This window comes from Oncorhynchus mykiss, chromosome 1 (assembly GCF_013265735.2).
Source record: "Oncorhynchus mykiss isolate Arlee chromosome 1, USDA_OmykA_1.1, whole genome shotgun sequence".
NCBI classification, from domain to species: Eukaryota; Metazoa; Chordata; class Actinopteri; order Salmoniformes; family Salmonidae; genus Oncorhynchus; species Oncorhynchus mykiss.
The window spans coordinates 10,081,131-10,108,749 of NC_048565.1; the positions used below are offsets into that span (position 1 = coordinate 10,081,131).

At 43.7% G+C, this 27,619-nt stretch overlaps 3 protein-coding genes across 6 annotated transcripts; all 3 read left to right on the plus strand.

Moving 5' to 3' along the window:
* Positions 1–6,169: 6,169 nt before the first annotated feature.
* ftsj3 (FtsJ RNA 2'-O-methyltransferase 3) lies at positions 6,170–15,627 on the plus strand. The gene is made up of 21 exons (XM_036938825.1): positions 6,170–6,396; positions 6,781–6,886; positions 7,091–7,137; positions 7,283–7,362; positions 7,588–7,687; positions 7,922–8,116; positions 8,363–8,478; positions 8,583–8,687; positions 8,833–8,933; positions 9,105–9,191; positions 9,989–10,168; positions 11,750–11,885; positions 12,035–12,225; positions 12,425–12,542; positions 12,955–13,039; positions 13,235–13,382; positions 13,654–13,745; positions 13,836–13,938; positions 14,050–14,233; positions 14,516–14,610; positions 14,832–15,627. Exons 1-21 carry the CDS (start codon positions 6,330–6,332, stop codon positions 15,139–15,141), a joined length of 2,646 nt encoding a protein of 881 aa, XP_036794720.1. The 5' UTR covers positions 6,170–6,329; the 3' UTR covers positions 15,142–15,627.
* A 185-nt stretch (positions 15,628–15,812) lies between these two features.
* asb3 (ankyrin repeat and SOCS box containing 3) lies at positions 15,813–20,507 on the plus strand. 3 transcript variants are annotated; one of them, XM_036939042.1, is made up of 6 exons: positions 15,813–15,941; positions 16,405–16,619; positions 17,094–17,264; positions 17,342–17,584; positions 19,032–19,880; positions 20,063–20,507. In XM_036939042.1, the coding sequence occupies exons 2-6, from the start codon at positions 16,421–16,423 to the stop codon at positions 20,257–20,259; spliced, it is 1,659 nt and encodes a 552-aa protein (XP_036794937.1). In that variant the 5' UTR covers positions 15,813–15,941; positions 16,405–16,420; the 3' UTR covers positions 20,260–20,507. The 3 variants fall into 3 exon arrangements, with proteins under 3 accessions (XP_036794937.1, XP_021473270.1, XP_021473357.1); XM_021617595.2 differs by having other exon boundaries at positions 15,814–15,941; positions 17,339–17,584; XM_021617682.2 differs by having other exon boundaries at positions 15,814–15,941; positions 17,097–17,264; positions 17,339–17,584.
* A 2,531-nt stretch (positions 20,508–23,038) lies between these two features.
* On the plus strand, positions 23,039–26,758 carry lim2.2 (lens intrinsic membrane protein 2.2). 2 transcript variants are annotated; one of them, XM_036939156.1, is made up of 6 exons: positions 23,039–23,244; positions 24,902–25,123; positions 25,547–25,687; positions 26,040–26,174; positions 26,331–26,371; positions 26,517–26,741. In XM_036939156.1, exons 2-6 carry the CDS (start codon positions 24,946–24,948, stop codon positions 26,667–26,669), a joined length of 648 nt encoding a protein of 215 aa, XP_036795051.1. In that variant the 5' UTR covers positions 23,039–23,244; positions 24,902–24,945; the 3' UTR covers positions 26,670–26,741. The 2 variants fall into 2 exon arrangements, with proteins under 2 accessions (XP_036795051.1, XP_021443654.1); XM_021587979.2 differs by lacking the exon at positions 26,331–26,371 and having other exon boundaries at positions 23,077–23,244; positions 24,901–25,123; positions 26,517–26,758.
* The last annotated feature ends 861 nt before the right edge of the window (positions 26,759–27,619 follow it).

A 27,619-nucleotide genomic window follows, 5' to 3' on the forward strand; every position in this document is an offset into this window, starting at 1 on the left:
AATGGTTATGGTTTGGTTGGGGGGATGGGTAAGGATAGGGGTTAAGGTTAGGGTTTAGGGGTATGGACGTCCCAATGAGCCCAGATAGCAATGACCTGAATCAACGCTGTCAGTGCTGCTGCCGAAGTTATCGCCTTCTAGCATCAGTGGCCTGTGGATGGCGGTTACCCGGTGACTGTCATCATTTGTCAAAGTCGATACATGAAACACTACCTACCTGTAGGACCTTAAGAAACACTTGAGTTTTTTGGCCACGCAATCTGAGTGACTATAATCCGAATAAATTTGATTTTCTCTCAGACAACCGACCATTTTAAGGACTTGGATTCAATTATTTTTCTCATTTGACTTTCAAACGGTGCGGATATAACGTTAAATCATGGAACGCTAAAATGGAGAGGAAGAAAAAGGTGTTGGTATTTGAGTAAGTATTGCCTCAAGTCTTTGTATTCATTTGAATAGTAGTTTAGCTATACTTAACTAAAGCACATACTAAAACTATTGGCAAATAGGACCTCTATTAAATTATGTCAAGTAGCTAAAGTTGAAGTACTAAAATATTGATGTGTTTGATAATTTAGGGAAAAAAAACATGTAATTTTCCACCACATACTGTAGCTTCAGACTTGACTTATTAATTAATGATATTATTAATTAATACATAGCTCCCCCAGGATGATATAGATTTCATCACATGCCAGGTGAACTCAAGAGATTATTCTCTGTGAGGTAGAATACAAATGAATGGACATTGTCTATCTTCCCTTTACATGTTTTCTATTGGACTTTATTGCCTCTAGTTTTCTTATGGAGTCACAATTATGTTATTGAACTGTGACTTTTATACATTTAGATACGTTTTTTCCCATGTCAAAGTCAATTTTCAGGAATGACTAACTATTTGTCTGTCCGTTTCTCTATTATGTAGGTGCTATTGTGACTGTGTGTGGCACAATAGCTTGTGTGTATTGTCTCTGTGTGTGTGTGACCTTTGCTCTCTACATTGTACCCTGTTCTCCAGCACACTCTCTCTCTATGACATTAGTTTTCCTACCTTGAAAGTATAATATTACCATTAAAAAAAACATGAAAATCCAAGTAAATAGTCTATCTCACTTTTCCTTTTTATCGATTGAACCTTCAGAGAATGGTTGTTATTGAAATTCCATTTGGGTATAGCGGAGTTATAGTGCACAGCATGCATGCAGCCGATAGCACAAAGAGAACTATAGGGTATCTCAAACAGAGGGAGGGAGGGAGGGAGGGAGGGAGGGAGGGAGGGAGGGAGGGGTGACGGAGGGAAGGGTGACGTGGGATGATGTGGGATGGATAGAAAAAAACGCAACCTTTACTGTGAGTATCATTTTGTGTGTTGAAAGTTTCTTATTTTCACCTCACAATTGTATTTGTTATTGTAATGCATGAATAATACAGTATGTAGGCCTATACAATATCTGCGTCTACTCTATGTCTATGACCCTGTTGACCTTCAAGGTAAAGCATTGTTGGGAAAGGACCTGTAGGTAAACATTTCACTGTTAGCCTACATCTGTGACAAATAACAATATATATTATTAATTTGTATATTTTAAAGCTCAGCTAGATGGGGCAGGTTGGGAGATGTAACCATATATGGATGTACACGTTTAATGTTTTCAGGTTTAAAAGTGTATTTGTCATGTGCACATATAGTACCAGTAAAAAATTTGGACACACCTGCTCATTCAAGGGTTTTTATTTATTTTTACTGTTTTCCACATTGTAGAATAAAAGTGAACTCATCCAAACTATGAAATAACACATATGGAATCGTATAATAACAAAAAAAGTGTTAAACAAATCAAAATATATTTTATATTCTTCAAAGTTGCCTTGATGACCTCTCTCTCTCTCTCTCTCTCTCTCTCTCTCTCTCTCCTGATGCCCAATTCAAAATCGATATCTAGCCACTACCCATAGGTTTTTGTGTACAATTATCATATGATAAAAGCTTGTTATACCTTCTTACAGGGCAGGTGGAGTTTCCACCATATTGCTGTATACTTATGTATTCCTCTGAGACCTACATGCAGAAGTGCCTAGGTGACAATTTGGACATAGGGCATTACTCTCTCCTTTTTGCCAATGTACAATTGTTATTTTCTGTTGTGTCCACAGGCCACACGGGCCATTGGGGCCATCATTTTGGTGACGGCTGCAGCAAGTGCTTTCTCTGTGCTTGGACTGATCAACACACGCTCCAGAAACAGAACCTTCTGAGGACCCTCAACAACAGCAGTATTGTCCTGTGCTACTGGTCTGGGATTCAAACTTCCCCTCAGTCTTTTGTTTAAGAGGATACCTCATTTATATCCAATGTCATAAAAAAGTATGCATTTATCTATTTCATCGTCCTTTGTATTGAAGGCCAAGCAGACCAAATACTGTATAAGGTAGAGATGTTGCCTACATTAAAATGTAAAATGTCTATATTGCTGGAGATACACATTTTGAGATGTTGAAAGGATTGGTTGGGTGAAAATTAAATATAAAATGTGACAAAGGAATCATTCATAAAGAAAACTGAAACATTATTGGAGTCTTTATTATTACAATAATTTGCAGCAACGACCTGGGGAATAGTTACAGGAGAGAGGAGGGGGATGAATGAGCCAATTGTAAACTGGTGACCGTGATGGTTTGAGGGCCATATTGGGAATTTAACCAGGACACCGGGGTTAACACCCCTACTCTTACAATAAGTGCCATGGGATCTTTAATGACCTCAGAGAGTCAGGACACCTGTTTAACGTCCCAGACGAAAGACATCACCCTACACTGCCCTCTGGGATTTTTTTTTTTTTTAGACCAGAGGAAAGAGTGCCTTCTACTGACCCTCCAACACCACTTCCAGCAGCATCTGGTCTCCCATCCAGGAACTGACCAGGACCAACCCTGCTTAGCTTCAGAAGCAAGCCAGCAGTGGTATGCAGGGTGGTATGCTGCTGGCAAATAATAATAATAACACGTTATTTTATTTTTGTTATATAATTCAATTTTGTCAAGCACACACATAGCTTTGAATAGCATCTAAAATTCTAACACAAAAATAAAACTGACAGAACTAATTGAATCACAATAAAAAATAATGAACAGTGAATTTTTTAAATGAACTGATAAGTATGTTGACACACTTTACATAAAAATGCCTACATCAAAGACAGTACAGTATGAAAATAGGCTAAAACTGCCTCTCCAATAGAAATCCCTGATCACACTTGTCAGCGATGTTGGGTGGCTAAACTCATGCATGAAAACCAATGAGGTACTTACTGTATATAAACCCTGGATTGCTGCTATGTATTGGCCATGGAGAGGCTTTGAAACCACCGGTCAACGTTATTGCCACTCCTCAGTAGGAGCAGTCCTCCAATGGAATGAAAGGAATTCTACACTATTCCAATGAAATATTTCAAGGACAAAATCACATACATTTAAGTATTTGTTTGTTGTAGTGGGGACAGTAACATTAGTAATCTCTAGTGTTTAAATATAGTTATATATTTTTATTTGTACTCAGCTTACATAATATAATTTTAGAGTATACATTAAGATGTCTGTAATATAATACACGTGGCAAACACAAATGTAGACATTAATAAATGCATTTTTTTTTGCTTCCAAAATATTTTACACCGGTGAGGGAGTGACAAAATGGAGGCACGCAGACTAAAAACACCGCTCTCAAAACGTATCTAGTGTGTATATAAATCATTGGAACACATCATCGGGACACGGCGAATTGCGCCGAATTGCGCATGTGCTGGCGGTCAACTCAACCGTACTCTTTCGATATAAAGTTGTTTTTGACGAAAATGAAAACCTGTCAGTTTGTCACGTTCACAAGGTTGGCGTAATAACATGTTCAACTACTTAAGACATTGGCTCGAATCTAGGTTATGCCCAGTGGTGGAAAATGCACCCAATTGTCATACTTGAGTAAAAGTAAAGATCCCTTAACAGAAAATGACTCAAGTAAAAGTGAAAGTGAAGCAGTGAAATACTACTTGACTAAAAGTCTAAAAGGATTTGGTTTTAAATATACTTAGGTCTCAAAAGTAAATGTAATTGATAAAATATACTTAAGTATCAAAAGTAAAGTATGAATCTTTTCAAATTCATTATATAAAGCAAACCAGATGGCACCATTTTCTTGTTTTATTTAATTTACGGATAGCCGGGGGCACACTCCAACACAGACATTAATTACAAAACAAAGCATGTGTTAAGTGAGTTTGACAGATCAGAGGCAGTAGGAATGACCAGGGATGTTCTCTTGATAAGTGTGTGAATTAGAAAAAAAGTGTGTCCTGCTAAACATTCAAAATGTAAGGAGTACTTTGGGTGTCAGGGAAAATGTATGGAGTAGAAAGTACATAATTTTATTTTGGAATGTAGTGAAGTAAAAGTAAAAGTTGTCAAAAATATTAATAGTAAAGTAAAATACTTAAGTAGTACTTTCATGTATTTTTACTTAAGTACTTTACACCACTGGTTATACCTTTAGATTTCAAGAAAATTAACAACTAAGGAAGAATGTTTAATTCTCAAACCCCAAACCCAGGCCTGGTCTGTTTGATGTTTGCAAGCGTTTCCGAAAGTCTTGCAAAGTTGAGCCTTTGGGTTTAGAAACTGTGCCTACATTATATATTATATATATATATATATATATATATATATATATATATATATATATATATATATATATTAGTACCAGTCAAAGGTTTGGACACAACTACTCATTCAATGGTTTTTCTTTTTTTTTTTTTTACTATTTTCTACATTGTAGAATAATTGTGAAGACATCAAAACTATGGAATAACACATATGGAATCATGAACTAACCAAAAAAGTGTTAAACAAATCAAAATATATTTTATATTTGAGATTCTTCAAAGTAGCCAACCTTTGCTTTGATGGCTACATTGAAGAATCTCAAATATAAATTATATTTTGATTTGTTTAACACTTTTTTGGTTAGTACATGATTCCATATGTGTTATTCCATAGTTTGTGTTTGAATTAAGAATTAAAAATTCTTCCTTAGTTGTTAATTTTCTTGAAATCTAAAGGTATAACCAGTGGTGTAAAGTACTTAAGTAAAAATACATGAAAGTACTACTTAAGTGTTTTACTTTACTATTTATATTTTTGACAACTTTTACTTTTACTTCACTACATTCCAAAATAAAATTATGTACTTTTTACTCCATATATTTTCCCTGACACCCAAAGTACTCCTTACATTTTGAATGTTTAGCAGGACATACTTTTTTTCTAATTCACACACTTATCAAGAGAACATCCCTGGTCATTCCTACTGCCTCTGATCTGTCAGACTCACTTAACACATGCTTTGTTTGTAATTAATGTCTGTGTTGGAGTGTGCCCCCGGCTATCCGTATACATTCAGATGTCTGTAATATAATACACATGGCAAACACAAAGTAGCTAACCTTTGCTTTGATGACAGCTTTGTGTGCAAAGGGCTACATTGAAGAATCTCAAATATAAAGTATATTTTGATTTGTTTAACACTTTTTTGGTTACTATATGATTCCATAAGTGTTATTTCATCGTTTTGATGTCTTCACTATTATTCTAAAATGTAGAAAATTGTAAAAATAAAGAAAAACCTTTGAATGAGGAGGTGTGTCCAAACTTTTGACTGGTAATGTATATAATTTATATATATATTTTTGTATTATTATATATATTTTTTTATTAACAACATATCAATACAAGAAGTACATGGGGGAACACAAGTATATATAAAGAATATACAAAGGACATTTGGGCTAGGGGGTACAATATCACATTACACCTCAAGGGGCATACACACACTCATAACTCGAACAGCTTTTTTGTTGGTAGAATATTTAGTTGACTTAAAATATTGTTATTTTTGTAAGGTAAGAAGAAGTGGTGTTTTTTTTGTAAATGTACATTTGTGAATATGAAATTTGGCCAAAAGAATAATGAAATGAATTACATAAAATTGTTTCGACTTATTTCTATCGTAGGTAAAGAATCCAAGCAGTACGTCTCTCACATTATTTTATAGTTGCAATGAATGTATCTCTCTGTCTGTTCCACGGTCTGTTGTAGTCCTTGGTTCAATAAAGTTTCCAGGCTTCAAACTTATATGTGACGTAAATTTCATGCGCATAGAAGCCACACGTGTTATGTTTTCATGGAGGTGGTTGGTAATCTGCTTCGGTAATTTGTAAATCGTAATATTCCAAAGGAATCACAATTTAAATAATAAGCGATCAACAACACCAGCAAACATGGGGAAGAAACTCAAAGTTGGAAAGACCAGAAAAGATAAATTCTACCACTTAGCAAAGGAAACGGGTAAGATCTATAAACGCAGATAACTCATCGTGCTATTAGCCTAATTTAAATGGGCTAGCTAAATCAAGTCCAAGTTAATTAATACAGTAGCTAAACAGTAAGCTAGTTGTACTGTGTGCTTTTGAGTTTAAACAGATAATGTATATGTAACGTTAGCTACCTAGCTATTGTTGCTCATCAGGGATTGGGTACCCTTGATCATATAGCCATCAATATTCAAGATCATAACTATCTAGAGAGATACTGTAGCTAATTGGCTTCTCATGATTGTGATACTGATATTTGAAGCCAGCTGGATCGTGTAGCATTAAAACAGCTGGCTAGTAATGTAGAAATGACATTGTCTGGTTATATGTGTAATACTCTCGCTCTCCTCTCCCTCAGGATATCGTTCACGTTCTTCCTTCAAGCTTATTCAACTGAACCGAAAATTCCAGTTCTTACAGAAAGCCAGGGCTCTGGTGGACTTGTGCGCTGCTCCGGGTGGTTGGTGGGTACCGTAGCTATCTGCATCGCGTGTCACATGATCTCAATATACTCTCATACGCTACTGACTGTCAAGTCTTACTTTAGCATGCTATTTTATTTGTTAAACATCAACATGTCCTGTAGTAGGCCTATGAAATAATTGTCGTATCTTGTTTTATTTATTATTTTTGTCAATATTCTTTCTCTCTGTCACCCATACCCATAGGTTACAGGTGGCGTCCAAGTTTATGCCTGTCTCCAGTCTTATTATTGGTGAGTCAAACCTCGTCTCAGACACCTCTAACATATACTGACTACTGTGTTCCGTAATACTTAGCCGACATCTTTAAAAAAAAAAAACCCTGTTGCAGTGCTGTTATAGTTAGTTGATGATGTCATTGCGTTCCTATCTCCAAAGGTGTCGACTTGGTCCCAATCAAATCTATCCCCAACGTGGTCGCCCTGACAGAGGACATCACCACAGAGAAATGCCGGCAGGTAGGTCAGAGGTCAAATTAGTGAGTCTGTTATTTATCCATAACAGGATGGTGTTTTAATGTAGTTCATCACAGTACAGTGTTGACATAACTCCCATTGAATGTTATCGGACAGTATTCTCCGATGCACTGTTATATGCGTTGGTAACTTCATCATACATCACCAAATTGTGACAACTTTTAGTCCAAAGAGGACCGTGTTTGATGTAACTGTTGTTTTGGCCAGGCTCTGAGGAAGGAGCTCCAGACATGGAAGGTGGACGTGGTCCTAAACGATGGAGCTCCAAATGTTGGAGCCAACTGGGTGCATGATGCCTTCTCTCAGGGTAAGCAACGCACTGATGTAAACATAAACCTTTATATGTAAACTGAGAGGAAATAAGCTTAACACCACGTTTGTCCGTCCATCAGCTATATGGCATGTTCACTCATATAACATTTGTACAGTAGAAATGCGTAATCGAATTTCATTGATTTACTGTTAATCTGAGGTAATAAATCGGTGTCGAGGAGCAGAACGCAATCTTTGTCTTAATCGAACCCTCCTCTCACACTACCAGCTCATCTGACCCTGATGGCTCTGAAGCTGGCGTGTGACTTCCTGGCCAAAGGGGGCACGTTTGTCACCAAGGTGTTCCGCTCCAAAGACTACCAGCCACTGCTGTGGATCTTCCAGCAGTTCTTCAAGAAGGTGCAGGCTACCAAGCCCCAGGCCTCCAGAAACGAGTCGGCTGAGATCTTCGTCATCTGCCAAGGTGGGTTGGTTCACCCCGACTCTCGAAAGCAGAGTTGGAAAAGTGAGAAGTGCAATTGATTTTCATTGAGGATTTTTCCGTTCTGATTGGAATTCCTATTCACTTCCTGAATTGACATGGAATTGACTCCACCCTGTTCTTTAGCACCAGGTATCTAGAGTAAATTGAGAAATAAATACTTTTGGTTTATTGTGGTAAATGTTGGTCTTGTTGAGTAACTGAGGATGGGACTTCATTCCATTTCAGGCTACCTGGCCCCAGACAAAATTGACAACAAGTTCTTCGACCCCAAACATGCTTTCAAAGAGGTGGAGGTCCAAGCCAAGGCTATCAAAGACCTGGTCCCTCTGAAGAAACCAAAGGTGTGTGTGTGTGTGTGCACCTGTGTGTAATTCTTCACAGTGAAGTCTTCTGAATGAACCGACTGTATATTTTAGTGGCTTCATTCATTCATGATGTGTTTCAGGCGGAGGGATACACAGATGGTGATCTGACCCTGTATCACACCTTCTCAGCGACCGCCTTCCTCAAGGCTGACAACCCTGTGGACTTCCTGAGCAAAGCCAACGAGGTGAGACGCATCATACAGAACTTTACAATGGCAGTCAGCATTGATAGCAAGTTAACTTGCTGGCTAGCTAAACCACATTTAGCTACGATAGCATTTCTGTCTCTGAGCAGATTTTAATATTGTTTTTATTGGGGTGTCCCTCCAGATCAATTTTGACAACCCTGAGTTGGAGTCTCACGAGGCCACCTCTGACGAGGTCATAGAGTGTTGCCGTGACATCAAGGTTCTGGGCCGCAAGGAGCTCCGGTAAGCCAATGAGATTGTTATACTGTAATGATAACAATACACTGACTTCATAAAGTGTTTTTTTATAGACCCAAATACGTGCTGCAACTCAAGTCTCCCCGCCGGCCCTCCTATGGGACTCTCCAATGACCTTTGCCCTCAGACCCTGTGTATGTATGTGTGTGTCCTCAGTCTGCTGCTGAACTGGAGGTCCAAGCTGAGGAGATACCTGGCTAAGAAGCTAAAGGATGAGGCCAAGCAGCTGGATGAGGACATCAAGTAAGAATCCTTTTAAACATTCCTTAATCTTTATATCTACAGCAAGTTCTATTGAGAGAGACTCCCAGTCCAGATTGAACCCCTAGACTCCCAGTCCAGATTGAACCCCTAGACTCCCAGTCCAGATTGAACCCCTAGACTCCCAGTCCAGATTGAACCCCCGTGACTCCCAGTCCAAATTGAACCCCCGTGACTCCCAGTCCAAATTGAACCCCCGTGACTCGCAGTCCAGATTGAACCCCCGTGACTCCCAGTCCAAATTGAACCCCCGTGACTCCCAGTCCAAATTGAACCCCCGTGACTCCCAGTCCAGATTGAACCCCCGTGACTCCCAGTCCAAATTGAACCCCCGTGACTCCCAGTCCAAATTGAACCCCCGTGACTCCCAGTCCAAATTGAACCCCCGGGACTCCCAGTCCAGATTGAACCCCCTTGACTCCCAGTCCGGATTGAACCCCTGTGACTCCCAGTCCGGATTGAACCCCCGTGACTCCCAGTCCAGATTGAACCCTGTGACTACCCAAGGCCCCTAGTAGAACAGATCCAGGTAGGTACCGACTCCACCTGGTCTTCTGTTTGTTCCCTCCATATTGTTTTACACCCATCCAGTCTGAACACATGAGAGTATCATGATTTGCCTATCTAGGGATTGGGCCTGATTTTGGTAGACAAGAATCTCTTTACAAAGGTATGAGGTATGTCAGGTTCTAAATTAATATTATTTGAAGTTGCACATCCCATTATATAGAGCAGTAGGCATCAATAACATTGGCCTTTATTGTTGTGCTTGTCTGCAGACTGAGTTCAGGTGAGGAGGCGAGCGACGCAGAGGAGAAGAAAGAAGAGAAGAAAGAGGAGAAGGAGAAAAAGAAAATGACAGTGGCTGAAAAGAAGGAAGAAGAGGCCGAGTTGGAGGAGGAAGAGATGGAGCAGAAACTTGCCGAGCTGAAAGCCGAGGAGGTGGCAGAGCTGAGACGGTAAGTCTTTATACTGAGGAGGTGGCAGAGCTGAGACGGAAAGTCTTTATACTGAGGAGGTGGCAGAGCTGAGACGGTAAGTCTTTATACTGAGGAGGTGGCAGAGCTGAGACGGTAAGTCTTTATACTGAGGAGGTGGCAGAGCTGAGACGGTAAGTCTTTATACTGAGGAGGTGGCAGAGCTGAGACGGAAAGTCTTTATACTGAGGAGGTGGCAGAGCTGAGACGGTAAGTCTTTATACTGAGGAGGTGGCAGAGCTGAGACGGTAAGTCTTTATACTGAGGAGGTGGCAGAGCTGAGACGGAAAGTCTTTATACTGAGGAGGTGGCAGAGCTGAGACGGTAAGTCTTTATACTGAGGAGGTGGCAGAGCTGAGACGGTAAGTCTTTATACTGAGGAGGTGGCAGAGCTGAGACGGTAAGTCTTTATACTGAGGAGGTGGCAGAGCTGAGACGGTAAGTCTTTATACTGAGGAGGTGGCAGAGCTGAGACGGTAAGTCTTTATACTGAGGAGGTGGCAGAGCTGAGACGGTAAGTCTTTATACTGAGGAGGTGGCAGAGCTGAGACGGAAAGTCTTTATACTGAGGAGGTGGCAGAGCTGAGACGGTAAGTCTTTATACTGAGGAGGTGGCAGAGCTGAGACGGTAAGTCTTTATACTGAGGAGGTGGCAGAGCTGAGACGGTAAGTCTTTATACTGAGGAGGTGGCAGAGCTGAGACGGTAAGTCTTTATACTGAGGAGGTGGCAGAGCTGAGACGGTAAGTCTTTATACTGAGGAGGTGGCAGAGCTGAGACGGTAAGTCTTTATACTGAGGAGGTGGCAGAGCTGAGACGGTAAGTCTTTATACTGAGGAGGTGGCAGAGCTGAGACGGTAAGTCTTTATACTGAGGAGGTGGCAGAGCTGAGACGGTAAGTCTTTATACTGAGGAGGTGGCAGAGCTGAGACGGAAAGTCTTTATACTGAGGAGGTGGCAGAGCTGAGACGGTAAGTCTTTATACTGAGGAGGTGGCAGAGCTGAGACGGTAAGTCTTTATACTGAGGAGGTGGCAGAGCTGAGACGGTAAGTCTTTATACTGAGGAGGTGGCAGAGCTGAGACGGTAAGTCTTTATACTGAGGAGGTGGCAGAGCTGAGACGGTAAGTCTATACTCAACTGCTCAACTTTATGATCTCTAATGCATATACCAACAATGGGATTTGATGGATCAATATAGAATAACTTCACTATTCACACATTACAGATACAATACACAAGTCCCAATAATCAATGTTCATTAAAAAGCCTTACTGATGCTGGCACAAAACTGGTGTCTTGGTCTTGAGAGGTAGAGACCTGATCTGCGGCCTGATGGCAACTGCTTCCTGATTTTTAAGGGGGGGAGTTATATCACAGATGTGCTATATTTCCTGTTTGTAAGGTGTGTTGACATGTTTGCTGGTGTATTCTGTGACCAGTGCTGTATTGTCCAATGTGAGGTGTTGTGTTGACGTGCGTGCTGGTGTATTCTGTGACCAGTGCTGTATTGTCCAATGTGAGGTGTTGTGTTGACGTGCGTGCTGGTGTGTTGTGCCAACCAGGAAGAAGAAGAAGCTTCTGAAGGAGAGGAGGAAGCAGAGGGAGAGGGTGGCACTGAAGATGGACCTGCCGGGAGTCTCCATCGCAGATGGCAACGACTCCTCAATGTTCTCCCTCGTTACCATTAACAAGGCCGCGGTAACTCAGAGACCGATATGCATGCACATACACACACACCAATTGACCATGGACAGGGTTTTGAATAGATTTTTAGAAAGGTCGTTCTTGTTTTATTTCTCCTGATTGTGAAAAGCTTCACCTTTCCCCTCATTCCGTCCCTCTCCTAGGCTCTGTGTGAGATCACCAAGGGGGACATGAAGTTAGCTGATGCTATGGTGGAAGGAGAGGAGGACCTATACTTCTCTGACGACGGTGACAGTGACGAGGTCTCCCTGGTCTCTGACCTGGACGATGACGACTTGGATGAGATCATAGAGAAACAGAAGGAGATGGCCAAGGACAAGGCCACCAAGAAAAAGTACGTCTTTCACTCAGTCTCTCTCTCTGCATCTATCTGTATCACTGCTTTTGACACTCAGGGCATTCCCTTTAACTTCACACATTAAATGACTTCTACTCAATCCACTTTTAACTATAATAACTTCATAAAAATGTTGGCAAAACTGCTGTTGCAATGTTAAAAAATTTTTTTTTTTAATGCTTGGTGTGTGTTGCAGAGTGTCCTTCAATGTGGAGAAGGAGGAGGAGGAGGAAGAAGAAGGGAGTGGACTGATAGTGGAGCTGGAGGGAAAGGAGGAGAAGAGAGACCGTGAGACCAGCATGTGGTTCAGCAAGGTCTGTAGTACACACAGTCACCCACCCACACACAACACGCTGTACTCACACACAGTCACCCACTCACACACAACATGCTGTACTCACACAGTCACCTACCGACACACAACACGCTGTACTCACACACAGTCACCTACCCACACACAACACGCTATACTCACACACAGTCACCCACCCACACACAACACGCTGTACTCACACACAGTCACCCACCCACACACAACACGCTGTACCCACCCACACATAAACTCACACACACTCACTGACCCACCCACACATACATGCTCACCGACACACAACACGCTGTACGCGTCCACCCACTAACAGACTTCCTCATGCACATGGAAAACTTTTATAGTACCCTTGGTTCTCTCATCTCTGACCTTATGCTGTGACTTTCTGACTCACACAGGACATCTTCGCTGAACTGGATCTGGACGGAGATGCAGCGAGCGAGCTGCGGCAGACACAGATGCTACAGAACAAGGACCCTACAGGTACAGGATGAGTACAGCATCGCAATAAAGTGTCTTCCTCCTGTTTGATAGGTGGAAATTCCCGGTAGGTGTCCATCATATTGCTTTCAGCCCAGCGTAGGTAAAAGGGAAGAGTCCACTTTAGACTGAGATTCGTCCGTAGTGAGAGAAGAGTGTTGGATGAACTTTTTGTAACACTTTTTGTTGTGTCTCCAGCCAAGGGGAAGAAGAGAAAAACCCCAGAGGAGCCTGATACGGCCCAGCCCGAGGGGGAAGAGGCGGGGCCTTCACAGGAAGCTGGGGCAGAGGGGGATAGCGACAGCTACTCTGATGAAGACAACAGCAGTGACGAGGACGATGAGAAGTCAGGATTCTTGTCACATGACTTATTAAAGAATAGACTAGAACTTTTGTCAACAAAATACCTTTTCAATCATTTTGTAGGATTCTGATAGCGAACAGATTGAAAAATGATTGGAGGAATTCTTTGATTTGAGATTAATATTAGATTGCACAGTCTTCTATTTGACCGATTCCAACAGGGGTAATGCTGGTAGACATTATGACTTGGCTTATGACCACAAGATGCACTTTCCCCGATCATCTAAAAGTGTAAACGTGTGTGTGGTCTACAGGAGTATCGCTCAGATGAAGGCTAAAGGGTCTGGCGGTATCCAAGGAGACGAAGACGGCGACGACTTCCAGGTGGTGCCAGTGGAGAGCACCAGTGAGTAAAGAGAACATGTCTAGGGTGCGGGCCTTAGAGTGACTGTTTAGACCAATGGCAAGATTTTAAGCGGTGTGTGTTTCCCCCCAGGCAAGCGTGCTCGCATCATGAATGCAGAGGGTTTGGCCCTGGGCTGTCAGATCGCGACCTCCAAGAAGAGATCAAGGGACCTGGTTGACGGCTCCTTCCACAGGCAAGATTAGCTGATTACTCTCTGTGTCTGTGTGTGTGTGTGTGTTCACTAATGATACTACTTATTTAGCCATGCAATGTATTATTTCTGTGTGACGATGTATGTGTTCAGATTTGCCAGCTCGGAGGACCAGTGCGAGGTGCCCGAGTGGTTTGTGGATGACGAGAAGAAACACAGGAATAAGCCTATCCCCGTCACCAAGGAGATGGTGGAGGAGTACAAGGCAAAATGGAAGGAGATCAACGCCAGGCCCATTAAAAGAGTGGCTGAGGCCAAGGCCAGGAAGAAGAGGAGGGTAAGAGAGAGAGATGGTGGAACGAGAGGGTAGAAGTAGAGGGGGAAGATAATATTATGAAGGGAAATGGAAGGGAGATGGGGGAATGAGGGTAGAGGAGGATGTTGGGTAAAAAGGTGGGAGACGGGGGAATGAGGGTAGAGGAGGATGTTGTGTAAAAAGGTGGGAGACGGGGGAATGAGGGTAGAGGAGGATGTTGGGTAAAAAGGTGGGAGACGGGGTGTAAAGATGGAGGATGCAGCATACCGTATGTGACCTTTGTTTATCTGTGCGGTGTGACAGATGCTGAAGAAGATGGAGTCAGCCAAGAAGAAGGCGGAGGCCGTGGTCAACACAGTGGACATTGGTGAAAGGGAGAAGATGGCCCAGCTAAAGAGGTACAAATGCAACTTTACACCATCAAAACCTCTTCGACGACATGTACCACAACCATTTACACGGCTACATCTCTGGCAGTGACATGTCCCATTACAGTAGGACTTTACTACACCTGTGGCTAGCTAAATAAACTACCACTTTACTCTACCTCTGGCAGTGACATGTACCACCAACATTTTACTTTACTTACTAAAGTCCCTTCTCTCTCTCTGTTTTTTAGTATCTATAAGAAGGCGGGCCTTGGTAAGGAGAAGAGGGAGGTCACGTACGTCGTGGCCAAGAAGGGCTCTGGTACCAAGAGGGTTCGTCGTCCGGGCGGTGTCAAGGGCCAGTTCAAAGTGGTGGACGGCCGCATGAAGAAGGACATGAGAGGCATGCAGAGGAAAGAGCAGCGTGAGAGAGGGGGCAAGAAAGGAGGGAAGGGGAAAGGAGGGGGGGGCAAAGGAAAAGGCAGAGGTGGTGGAGGAGGAGGATTTAAGGGTGGAAGAGGAGGGATGAAGGGTGGAAAAGGACGTCCTGGCAGGAAATGAGTAAAAGAACACCGCTCTGTCCCCTCCTTTTGTTTTCGGAGGTTAAATTAATTTTCCCCTCCATTTTGTATCTGAGAGTTGTCATATAGGCAAGCTAAGATGGCTGCCACACTGCTGGTTCTGCTACAGTGGAATTGTGGGCAACAGAACTTCCCTGGTGTACTTTGAGACCCTCTACCGAAACAGTGACCGCCGTACTGAAAAGCATGATAAAACAATACAGGTATCCTCCAATCTTTTGGATAAATAAAAAGTGCTGTGTGTACATCTTTCTATGAGAGGATGACGTACTTGCCTTACATCCAGTGTTGACTGAAGCTGTTTCAGTGCACACCCTGAACCACTCTGTAATAAATGGTTTCGATCAAGATTTCACATGAATAGTAATGTTTATTAAAATACATGTGCTTTCCACAGGTGTTCTTTTAAATCTTGTAAATACTGATGATTTCACAATAAATGTCTTGATGAAACAAGTTAACCGATCATCTGTACCTCCCTGATTCTCTTTACTAACTAAAGTTTCTTCATCCGATGGTCACCCCTACAAAGATTTTAAATTCAATATTTTTACTCATGTTAATCTGATGGACCTGTCAGCTCTTCTATTTTAAACTATGTCCTCACCATCATTTGCTCATGATTGGTGAACGCATTGGTCAACGTCACCATCCTCGGGCCGCTGGATGGGCGGAGTTTTCACTTTTAGTCCAATGATAGGGTATACATCGAGTGTGTACGGAAGTGATTCAACGCGGGTGTTTTGTCGATGTTGCAAACAGCTGAGAAGACGAGAAAAGGTAGCTAAACTGCTTTCTTATTGAATTAATACGTCCTAATAGAAATTGTAGCAGCATAAGAATAATTTTGATAGCCAACCACACTTCTGTCGACTAAACATGCAGTCTTACAAGCCTATTACTTCTGTTAGTTAGCTAACCCGTTAGCTTAGCAGGGTCACCACTAGAGGATTTGGGCTACTTCTAGTAGCTAGAGAGAAGTAACGATAGCGAACATTATACATACCGGTTAATATATTGGCCTATTGAAATTGGTTTGCATGCCAATCCGTTTGTGCCATCACCCCAACTCATTATTTGTCTCGATAATGACAGCAACGGAGTTGAAGAGCACAAACTGATCTAGGTCCAGACTATTAAGTGAACCTCCTTTTCTGATCCCTTCAATGTGTTCTTTCATCCCTCTCTCCGTCGCCTCTCGTTACTCATAGGCCTATTATATCCGTGTCTTGTTTTCGTTCAGGTGAGAGGTAAGGAGGATGGACTTTACTGAGTGTTACAGCGACACGGTGTCCAGTCTTGCCGTGGCAGCACGCGAGAGAAATGTCAGGCGTGTGAGCTTACTGATCCAGAGAGGCTGCAGTGTGGACAGCAGGGATAACCGTGGCTGGAACGCCCTCCACGAGGCTGCAGCCGCCGGAACCATCGTATGTGTGCGCCAGCTACTTAAGGCTGCCGGTAAGGTTTGAGTTGAGAGAAGGGAACCATCTCTAATTCTACGGCTCTTTGTGAAAATAAATCCACCTCCTTCATTGTTCTGATCCGAAGGAACTGACCAAGTGAAAACCCAACCTAACAGTGGCGGCTGGCATCGAGTCAATGGAATAGTATCATACACATGAACGATGTGGATGATACAATTCCATTATAGTACAATGTGGTTGATACCATTCCCACGGACTCCATTTCAGCCATTATTATGAGCCAGCCTCCACTGCAACAAAATGATGAGCTTCCTCCTGTCAAGTCTTTTCCAATTAGTGAAAGGGAAGAGATGGGTTTTCAATTAATTTAAATATAGCCTATCTGAACAGGGCACCTAAGGGGCATTTCAATATTCTAAAAGTGGATCCTTCACTAACCTCCTTGGCTCCTCTTTGTGGATCCTTCACTAACCTCCTTGGCTCCTCTTTCCATTGGCCCTTCCTTCAGCAGGAGCCTCCAGTGGTTGCCGTGCCTACGTGGGCTCTCTGACACATGAGGGTGAGTCGGCGTTGTACCTGGCCGTGCAACGCAGACACCTGGCCGTGGTCAAGCTCCTCCTCAGAGCACACGCTGACATCAACCAGCCAACCAATGACCTGTCCTGCCCTCTCTACGCTGGTAAGGCACACCCACATAGACAAAACACTTGAACTGTGTTATAGGTCTTATTAAAAGTGTGTGTGTGTGTGTAGCAGTGGACTGCGGGCACACAGATATCGTGGAGTTGCTGGTGCGGAAAGGGGCAGAGGTTAACGGAACACACACGGCCTCCTGCTGGACCTGCCTTCATCAGGCTGCCTATAAAGGTCACAGTGACATTGTGCGTATCCTGGTGGGCGTGTGTCGCCTGGAGGTGTTTGACGACCACATGATCACTCCCCTGTTTGTGGCTGCACAGTACGGACAAAAGCAGTGTCTCCAGATCCTCGCTGACGCAGGTACATATCTGTGTGCGCTTTCTGATTTAAAAAATATATATGTTTATTTAAAAAAGGCCCAGTTCAGTCAAAATTCTGTTATTTTTTCTCTGTGTTTTATATCATATTGTACCACAGCTGATGAAACAAGCACCGTAAAAACATGTAAAAATTGAATGTGTTATTTCCTGATAGTTGCTGGTTAAAAATACAATCTACACAGGACCTTCTAATCAGCAGGTTTGCATGGTCGCCCATGGAGAGTTGCGGCTTTCCATGGTGACGTCACTATACAGTAAATTGGTTATTAGACCAATAACAAAACGTTCCAAAACTGCCGATTTACAGCTAGTTTTCAATTTTACTCTCCCCACATAGACCACTCCGACAGACCTAACAAAATTATTGCTTGAGGTTGTTTATTGTTGCTAAAAAGCAATTTTTGCCCATTTTTAAATGGAAATCTATAGGCCCTTTCACATTGCATTGTTCGTATCCCCAGGCGAGACTGGCCATGGGCTAGCTTATCCTGTGTTCACACAACCATTTGTTAACCCTGGGCTAAGCTTTAGCCCTGGGCTAACGGGCGACCAACATTCTCTCTCTGCCACGCAACCAATGTTATAAACAATAAGACATTTATTAACACATGAAGTCCTCCTGCTTCTAGCCTAGCATTTGATTTCCTCCTGCTTCTAGCCTAGCATTTGATTTCCTCCTGCTTCTAGCCTAGCATTTGAAGTCCTCCTGCTTCTAGCATTTGATTTCCAAAAGTGATTGTTTGTATAAACCTTGCAGTCTGCCTGTCTGACCTCGGCAACAATGTTTCACATTCAAAATGCGATCTCGCCCCTGTACAGAGAATGCTATGAAGGAAAGAGACATGAAGATTTCTGGTTCAGGCGAAATCATGCAACAATATTATTATCATGGATATATCCAATTAAATGACAATAGAAAATAGCCATAAAAAACAATGTTTTTGCACAGATTAAAGTATTTCAAGTTTTTTTGTCTGCATATGTCTGGATGAAATATTATAAATGTACTTATTAATATAGCGTGCAGAACGCATCACGAGCATGTGCTAATTGAAAGTGCAGTTATTGTGATTGGACAGTGAATTCTATGCGCTGTTCTTGACCTCGTTTCACACGGGCTATTTTGGCACCATGTTTCTGGGGCTAGCCACAAAAAGTCAGTGCTAACCCTGCTCCGGCCCAGAGCCAGCTAGCCCTGGGCTAATGTTGGCGCTAGCTCACTTTACAATGCGCAAGTCTGAACACTCGCTTAGACCAGGGCCAAAATCTCCCTTAGCCCTGGGCTGAAATGCAGTGTGAATGTACCTTATACAGTAAGGTACTTAATTGTTACTCAGAAATGATTTGATATTGATATAAAAATGGCTGCATTGGGCCTTTAAGTCGCTGTATAAACATTGCATGTTGTTTACATGTTGGGGTTGTAGGTGCCAATGTGAACGCCCAGGCGTCAGACTTGGCAACACCGCTGCTGATTGCATCACAGGAGGGCCACGAGGGCTGTGTGGAGATTCTTCTGGACCACAATGCCAACCCAAATCTGTCTTGTTCCAACAACTGGCCACAGCTCCCCATCCACGCAGCTGCCGAGTTCGGCCACAACACTGTCCTGGCCAGGCTGATTGCTGTGACACACCGGGTGTGTGACCGTGGAGAGGGTGAGTTGAGTCCGCTGTACTCTGCTGTGAAGAACAATCACAGCCACTGTGTAGATCTGCTGCTGAGGGCCGGCTTCAGCCCAGACGCCCAGGACTGTAGCTCCCTCTTCAGCTCAGACACCACATCGCCGCTCGCCTACACCCTGGCCTTGAAATGCACATCCTCCCAGCCCTTTAGCGATTCGGCACGCTTGCTGGTAGCCGCAGGGGCCACTTTGACCGGGCGGGAATGGTTCTACATTCTGGCCATGTGCAAATCCGATGTGCTGCAGTATGTCTTACAACAAAGGAGCATCCCCAGACCAGATCAGCTAAGCAGGACCATCTCGCTCTGCTCTAGGCCAGAGCAGCAGAGCAACAGCCCACTCAGTCCAGAAGAGTTGCGTGGGCTGGTGTGTGAGGCGCTCGACATGGTATGCCATGCCTCCTACTGGTTGCCCACGCTACTTCAGGCAGGCCTGGAGCCCTCCCTACTGTTGCAGAAACCTTACACCCTGAGGAAGGCAGACAGTGAGGTTTTGAATTACTTCCTCCAGTTTGTCAATTGGTCGACTCTCTCTCACCCACTAAAGGAGATACTGCTACCCCGAAAGGAGAGCACCTGGAGGCCACATCACGGTAAGACGCAAAAAAAATCATATTTGTACGTGTATTTAGCTGAAGAACGTCTTATCCAGACTGACTTAAAATAAGGGCATTCAACCACTGGATAATATGCACACAACTAAGAGCGACACATGCGCACACACACGGAAAACTGTCAACAGATGAGTAATAATGGTGTGTGTGTGTGTGTGTAGAGTGTGTGCCATCTCTCTCTCACCTCTGCAGGCTGCGGGTCAGGGAAGAGTTAGGTTCAGTGGTTCTGATGCAGACAGCTGTGGTCCGACAGCTTCCTCTTCCCCCTCCACTGCAGATATACCTCCAGTTCAGAGACATCCCACCACCCTCGCACGCAACAACAGTCCCACAGGGAGGGTTTCCACAGCGACTATAACGATGCCATACAGGGCTTCATATAACCTGCCACTGAAGAGATGTCCTCAATTCAAAAAATATCCACACATACCCAGTTCCCTATGCACACACCTGTTCTATGTTTCTGTTCTGTTGATGTGTGGTTTTGGAATAGATCAGCTCTACTTGAACACTGATGTTGGTGAAAATGAATATTTTTATATTCTTTGTAGAATTGCCTGTATGGTTTGTTTTGATTATTGTTAATTAAAACAAAATATCAAGCTGTTTTGGAGTAAACTTTTTATTTGAATTATAAAAATAAAAAAAAGCAGAGTTCCATTGTGGTTTTAGTTTGTAAAAACATTTTTCTAGTTCAAATACCTGTACCTTTTTCTTACCTCAATCCTCTAACCTTCACAATCAGTTATTTTTTATCTACACCGGTCTTAAGATGAGGGCATGTTAGCACCTGGTATTACGGTAATGTTCCAGTGTTCGCAGAGATTACATTCACGGTAAACGCTGCATATGTCGACGCAATCAGAAATGTCTTCTAACCCGTGATGGGATTGAATCCCGGGCCTCATTCAGTTTGCCACGATGTTAAGCACACTGCAGATAGAAATGCAAGGTGTACACAACCCTCTACTCCACATGATAGAGAAACATGTCCAATACATTTCCATCTGCAGTACTCTGAACTGCTCTGCTGCATCCTATTACTACTGGACCATGTCAGGTGTCAGGACCATGTTCCAACTGGACTCACAATGACCCAACTTGTATCTGAACAGGGATGATCGCTGCATTGTCTGTTGGGGCCCTCCAAGACCTACACTTGACAACAGACAGTGACTACTCCAGGGCCCTCCAAGACCTACACTTGACAACAGACAGTGACTACTCCAGGGCCCTCCAAGACCTACATTTGACAACAGGCAGTGACTACTCCAGGGCCCTCCATGACCTATACCAGGCAACAGACAGTGACTACTCCAGGGCCCTCCAAGACCTACATTTGACAACAGGCAGTGACTAGTCCAGGGCCCTTCAAGACCTATACCAGGCAACAGACAGTGACTACTCCAGGGCCCTCCAAGACCTACATTTGACAACAGGCAGTGACTAGTCCAGGGCCCTTCAAGACCTATACCAGGCAACAGACAGTGACTACTCCAGGGCCCTCCAAGACCTATACCAGGCAACAGACAGTGACTACTCCAGGGCCCTCCAAGACCTATACCAGGCAACAGACAGTGACTACTCCAGGGCCCTCCAAGATCTATACCAGGCAACAGACAGTGACTACTCCAGGGCCCTCCAAGACCTATACCAGGCAACAGGCAGTGACTACTCCAGGGCCCTCCAAGACATATACCAGGCAACAGGCAGTAACCAGAGGGTTACTACTGAAGGGTTGTCTCACTCCAGTCCAGAAGAGCTGCTGGCTGTGCAGGCTTTCAATCCAGCTCTGTTGTAACACACCAGATTCAAGTATTCAATATTATGGTCTCCTCTCTGAACCATATTTAGCTGAAACAGATGCTGTGGTGGGTACTTATATTTGTTCTATTTCACATGTGTACAAGTGTGTTTTATAAACGTGTGAATTGGAAAGTTTTATTTTTTGCATATCCCAACCCCCCCTGAGACACCCTCAGAGTGGTGTTAATATAGGACTGAACCCTGGACTAAGTCCTGGAGAACCCTGGACCAGACCCTAGAGGACCCTGGACTAAGTCCTGGAGAACCCTGGATGGTACCCACCACCACTCTGACCCTGGATGGTACCCACTACTGCAGTAATAAACATAGTGAACCCAGGCCGGGTATGGTTGACCTCGGGGGGTCGTGGTCCTCGCCACAAAGTCCCATGATGTAGAGTGCTGCCTGCCAGGGCTGATCAGCCACTTTCTGAGAGGAAAGATACAAAGAGGACAGTGAAGAAGAGGTAAGGAGGACACGAGGGAAGGTTTAAGACATATATAGAGAATACAGGTGAGAGAGGGGGGAGGCCATGAGGGATGGTTTATGACATATATAGAGAATACAGGTGAGAGGGGGGGGGGACACGAGGGAAGGTTTAAGACATATAGAGAATACAGGTGAGAGAGGGGGGAGGACACGAGGGAAGGTTTAAGACATAGAGAATACAGGTGAGAGAGGGGGGAGGCCATGAGGGAAGGTTTAAGACATATATAGAGAATACAGGTGAGAGAGGGGGGAGGCCATGAGGGAAGGTTTAAGACATATATAGAGAATACAGGTGAGAGAGGGGGGAGGACACAAGGGAAGGTTTAAGACATATATAGAATACAGGTGAGTGAGGGGGGAGGACACGAGGGAAGGTTTAAGACATATATAGAATACAGGTGAGAGGGGGGGAGGACACGAGGGAAGGTTAAAGACATATATAGAGAATACAGGTGAGGGGGGAGGCCATGAGGGAAAGGTTAAAGACATATATAGAGAATACAGGTGAGGGGGGAGGCCATGAGGGAAAGGTTAAAGACATATATAGAGAATACAGGGGGAGGCCATTAGGGAAAGGTTAAAGACATATATAGAGAATACAGGTGAGAGAGGGGAGGCCATGAGGGAAAGGTTAAATACATATATAGAGAATACAGGTGAGGGGGGAGGCCATGAGGGAAAGGTTAAAGACATATATAGAGAATACAGGTGAGGGGGGAGGCCATGAGGGAAAGGTTAAAGACATGGGGAGAATGAGCAAGCGTACAGGTTAGAGGAAGAGAGGGGAGGCACAGGGCCCGGGGGTAATGGTGTGCAATAGAGAGCTGGTAAACGAGAGAGGGATTACCATCATTCACATGTTGCACTCGATCATTCCCTCTATTGTACAGGCAGACAATAAGGGCCATGGGTGGAGGGCATAAAAAGGATAGACGCACACTGACAGCCAACAACCCTGGACACAGACAGCCAACAACCCTGGACACAGACAGCCAACAACCCTGGACACAGACAGCCAACAACCCTGGACACAGACAGCAACCAACAGGTATCTATCTGCACACTTTAAATTGACTTTATACCAAACCATATCTTTGGAGACACCCCAGGGTTTGGGGTCCTTTCCTGTTATTCAAGTTTATGAAGAATTAAAAGTAAATAAATGGTCAGATTTTCATTTGTTTTAGAGCTTTTGGTCTTCTGATGAATTGAGGCTGCTGCAGGAATTGAAACGGCAACTATGGAATAATGTACCCTTTTCTCACTGTTGAGCTGCCCTGAACTGTACTGGGCTGACGTTGAGATTTCTTCACATTGCCCTTTCCAGGAGCTATGGTGGATGCATAACTAGGCCAGCGCGGTATGGCACCCCATCATGCTGGTCACAGAGCAACATGCTGACAGATCTATTGCTTAACATCAGAAGATTAGTTGTGAAGCGTTGGGGGGAATTACTTGGAAACAATGGGTTGAATCCGCTTGTTCAGCATTCTCATTAACATGCCTTTAGCTGTGTTTGCTTTGGTATTTGGTTGCTCTTGATCAGATGGAAATGTGCATTTCAAAAGGTTTTGAAATGAAATTACATTTTCGGAATGGATTAGAAATGTTTGTTTTGCTTTAACACTTAGCATGACTAGAAGTGCAGAGTGTGCTTATATTAATGGTACGTGTCACCGCCTTCACATGCCATAAAACTAGAGATGTGTCCACTCTAAAGCGTTAAGGTTGACTTCCCAATAAAGGCCCTGCTTGAATACTTAAAAAATGCATCCTTCCTGTTAAACCTAATCACAGATCAGACTACACTGCGTTCCCTTATGTAAGTATGCCAGATTAGACCCAAGGACGGATGCATTTGAACAAATTGAGCTCATGGCTGAAACAGTTTACAATGCCACACACCGTTGCAGTGTCCACCCGAGCACGTGTCCACCCCAGCACGTGTCCACCACAGCTCGTGTCCACCACAGCTCGTGTCCACCCGGCACGTGTCCACCCCGGCACGTGTCCACCCCGGCACGTGTCCACCCCGGCACGTGTCCACCCCGGCTCGTGTCCACCCCGGCTCGTGTCCACCCCAGAACGTGTCCACCCCAGCACGTGTCCACCCCAGCAGATGGGGAGGGTAAAGCAAAGGGCCGATGTCCTAGTGGGAACAATGTGCTGATCTGAGCTGTGTGGAAAGTCCATCACCATCACCTTGCCCTCAGAGCCAACAACAATAATATCCTGAAGTATCACCATAATTCTGTCTGCACATTTTAAAAGGGACCTTCCCCCTTTACGTTTAGTTTGAACTTAGACTTGCTCGGTTAGACTGCAACTGTTGAAGGGAGTTTGAAAAAAGTTTATCATTTGACGATAGTTTGATGTATTTCAATGTCTCTGAACCTGTTATTAAAAGGCAAAAAGGCCCAGGCTGTCACTTCTCTATGTGATTATGAAACTTTCTGCCTGGTTTTCTCAGAGGGGGGGAAATCTATTAATTCAACGGCAAGTCTCTTCTATCAAATGTATGTCATGAGTATGAAGCACGGTTCCCTCTGATCTATTTTAAAAACAGGCTGTAAATAACTTAACACATGGTTCACTTTTTGAAAAGTTTTCCTATACTTGGTGATGTACAGGATATAACAACATATGGTTAGAGTGATACATAGTGATTAACTGTCTTCCCCTCTCATTTTTCTACATCAAATAGTTGTGGTGCATTTAGGAGGACTGTGCTATCCCAGGCTTCTCCTTGATGCTGTACACTTTAGCAGGAGGGGGTACACTCTGTGGGGTGGCCGCCCTCGTGCTCCTCATCGTGTCCACGGCGACCGACTTCTGGATGCAGTACCGCTACTCGGGAGCGTCGGCCAATCAGGGCCTCTGGAGGTTTTGCATCAATCACAAGTGCCACGCCCACACCATCACTGTGGGTGAGTACCGAGTAGTAGAGTGTACAATCTACCTTTTAACCTGTGTTTTAGGATCCGCTTTGACCTTTAACCTGTATTTTAGGATCCGCTTCGACCTTTAACCTGTATTTTAGGATCCGCTTTGACCTTTAACCTGTATTTTAGGATCCGCTTTGACCTTTAACCTGTGTTTTAGCATCCGCTTCGACCTTTAACCTGTGTTTTAGCATCCGCTCTCTTAATTTGTCTTACTTTCATGACAGTGTTATGAATGTCAGCTGACATTGACATGATTACCAGTTTTTGGAAAACACAGACCTGCCAACTATTTAGAAATGTATGAAGGTCCTACATACTGACAGATCAAGAAATTATAGCTACACAGAGGAAAGAGATTACTTACCAATGTTAATATACTTATATGACGGTGTCCTCTCTGCACAGCCTTCTGGGATGCGACAAGGGCCTTCATGCTGCTGTCTGTGCTGAGCTGCTTTGCTGGCGTATTGCTGGGCCTGAGTGCCTTCGGCAACGGCACCAAGAGCAGGAGGGTTCGGACTGGGGGCTTCGCTCTGCTCCTGTCAGGTAAACACCCGATTTGAAAAGACAGGAAAGTTAAAATTACGTAAGACCTACAGGGGGTTTACTTTGACCTGTCCAGTTCCTTCTGGGAGAGGTGGATGAGAGGAGAGATGGGGTGGAGGAGAGGAGAGGTGGAGGAGAGGGAGAGATGGGGTGGAGGAGATAAAAGGTGGATGAGAGGAAAGGAGATTATGAAAGTAGGAAGTATGGGATAGTGGAGCAGTCTATAATTATTTTTAGTACGTTATTTAATAAATTTGTTTATAGACTTGAATATCACCATTCTTCAAAAGGTGTTTCTGCTTTGGCCACAACAGGTGTTTCTCTTCCTCTACCACTCTGTTTCATCCCTCAGGTTTCCTAGCTCTGTTAGCTCTGGCCATCTACACTGGCGTGACGGTCAACTTCTTTGGCAAGCGCTTCCTTGATTGGCGCTTCTCCTGGTCCTACATCGTAGCTTGGGTGGCCATCATCTTATCTTTCGCTGCTGGTAACCTCCTTCTCTAATAAACCCATCAGGCCTTGTAATGTGTTTTAGATAGCAATATAGCTTGTGTACAATACATACTGTTGTGTACAGTCTGTAGTGGGGTTAGAATCCTCTGCAATCGATCTTCGATTAGCAATGCTCTCACTCCTTCAACAGATACGTGGTTAGGATGGATCTGTCAGCAACAGACAGTGCAGGTGCTGTAGATTGTGTCAATGTCACATGGGCTTTTCAGGCCATCCAAATTCAGACTTGCCAGAAGGCTTAGTCCCTCTAAGTACAGGGTCTTGGCATATTGTCAATTGAAGGCAGTGACCGTTTCCTTGTTGCTCGTTCTTTCAGGTGGGTTCCACCTCTGTGCCTATCAGAAGAACATTGCCGAACCGCCTCCTACCAATGTTCAAGAAAGCTAAATGGGAAGTAATCGTTTACCTGCACACTAAAGAAACAGCTACCAACCACTCGTCTTTACTATTGTCACTGATAGCGATGTGACAGCAGCTGTGGAAACAACATGTCTGGCAAAATCTACTGAACAGAATAAATAGGACTTTGACTCCAGCTTGGTCTCTAGTTCACTGCTTGGTCTCTAGTTCACTGCTTGGTCTCTAGTTCACTGCTTGGTCTCTAGTTCACTGCTTAGTCTTTTAATCTGTTTTCTGGTTCATAGACAATGAAGCTATGTACGGAATGTTCTAATTGACCACCTTCCAGGTCACTGAATCACACCCTTAAGCCTGGGGGTGTGATTTAAAGCAGGGTTAGGGTTGTGCTTCCACAAATCCATCCCTACTCACCTCTGGATGGCACTTTAGTTGTGTAAAGGCAACAGAGTAGAGCGATAGAGAGAGCCAAACCGCAACAGGAGCCTTAAAAATACTGTAGGCTACATTTGCAGGTCAGAAAATATCCCTACATTAACATATGCATGTAACTGGGCAGCAGGTAGACTAGCGGTTCAGAGCGTTCGGACAGTAGCCCGAAAGGTCACTGGTTTGAATCCCCGAGCAGACTAGATGAAAAATCTGTCCCTTGAGCAATACACTTAAACCCTAATTGCTCCTGTAAGTTGCTCTGAATAAGAGTGTTTGCTAAATGACAGAAACATTCTAAATGTAACTTTTGCATGTACAGTGGCAAGAAAAAGTATGTGAACCCTTTGGAAATACCTGGATTTCTGCATAAACTGGTCATGAAATTTGATCTAATCTTCATCTAGGTCACAACAATATACAAACAGTCTGCTTAAACTAAACACACAATACGTTTTCATGTCTGTATTGAACACCCTGTGTAAACCTTCACAGTGCAGGGTGAGAAAAGTATGTGAACCCTTGGATTTAATAACTGGTTGACCCTCCTCTGGCAGCAATAACCTCAACCAAACATTTTCTGTAGTTGAGGATCAGACCTGCAGGAGGAATTTTGGACCATTCCTCTTTACA

Coding starts and splice junctions, on each gene's coding strand:
- lim2.2 (XM_036939156.1), top strand. CDS start 24,946: ATGCTGTACACTTTAGCAGGAGGGGGTACACTCTGTGGGGTGGCCGCC. Junction 25,124..25,546: donor CGCCCACACCATCACTGTGG/GTGAGTACCGAG, acceptor CTCTCTGCACAG/CCTTCTGGGATGCGACAAGG. Junction 26,175..26,330: donor CATCTTATCTTTCGCTGCTG/GTAACCTCCTTC, acceptor CTCCTTCAACAG/ATACGTGGTTAGGATGGATC.
- asb3 (XM_021617595.2), top strand. CDS start 16,421: ATGGACTTTACTGAGTGTTACAGCGACACGGTGTCCAGTCTTGCCGTG. Junction 17,265..17,338: donor GTCCTGCCCTCTCTACGCTG/GTAAGGCACACC, acceptor GTGTGTGTGTAG/CAGTGGACTGCGGGCACACA. Junction 17,585..19,031: donor CCAGATCCTCGCTGACGCAG/GTACATATCTGT, acceptor TTGGGGTTGTAG/GTGCCAATGTGAACGCCCAG.
- ftsj3 (XM_036938825.1), top strand. CDS start 6,330: ATGGGGAAGAAACTCAAAGTTGGAAAGACCAGAAAAGATAAATTCTAC. Junction 8,479..8,582: donor TCCCTCTGAAGAAACCAAAG/GTGTGTGTGTGT, acceptor GATGTGTTTCAG/GCGGAGGGATACACAGATGG. Junction 13,040..13,234: donor ACAGAACAAGGACCCTACAG/GTACAGGATGAG, acceptor TTGTGTCTCCAG/CCAAGGGGAAGAAGAGAAAA.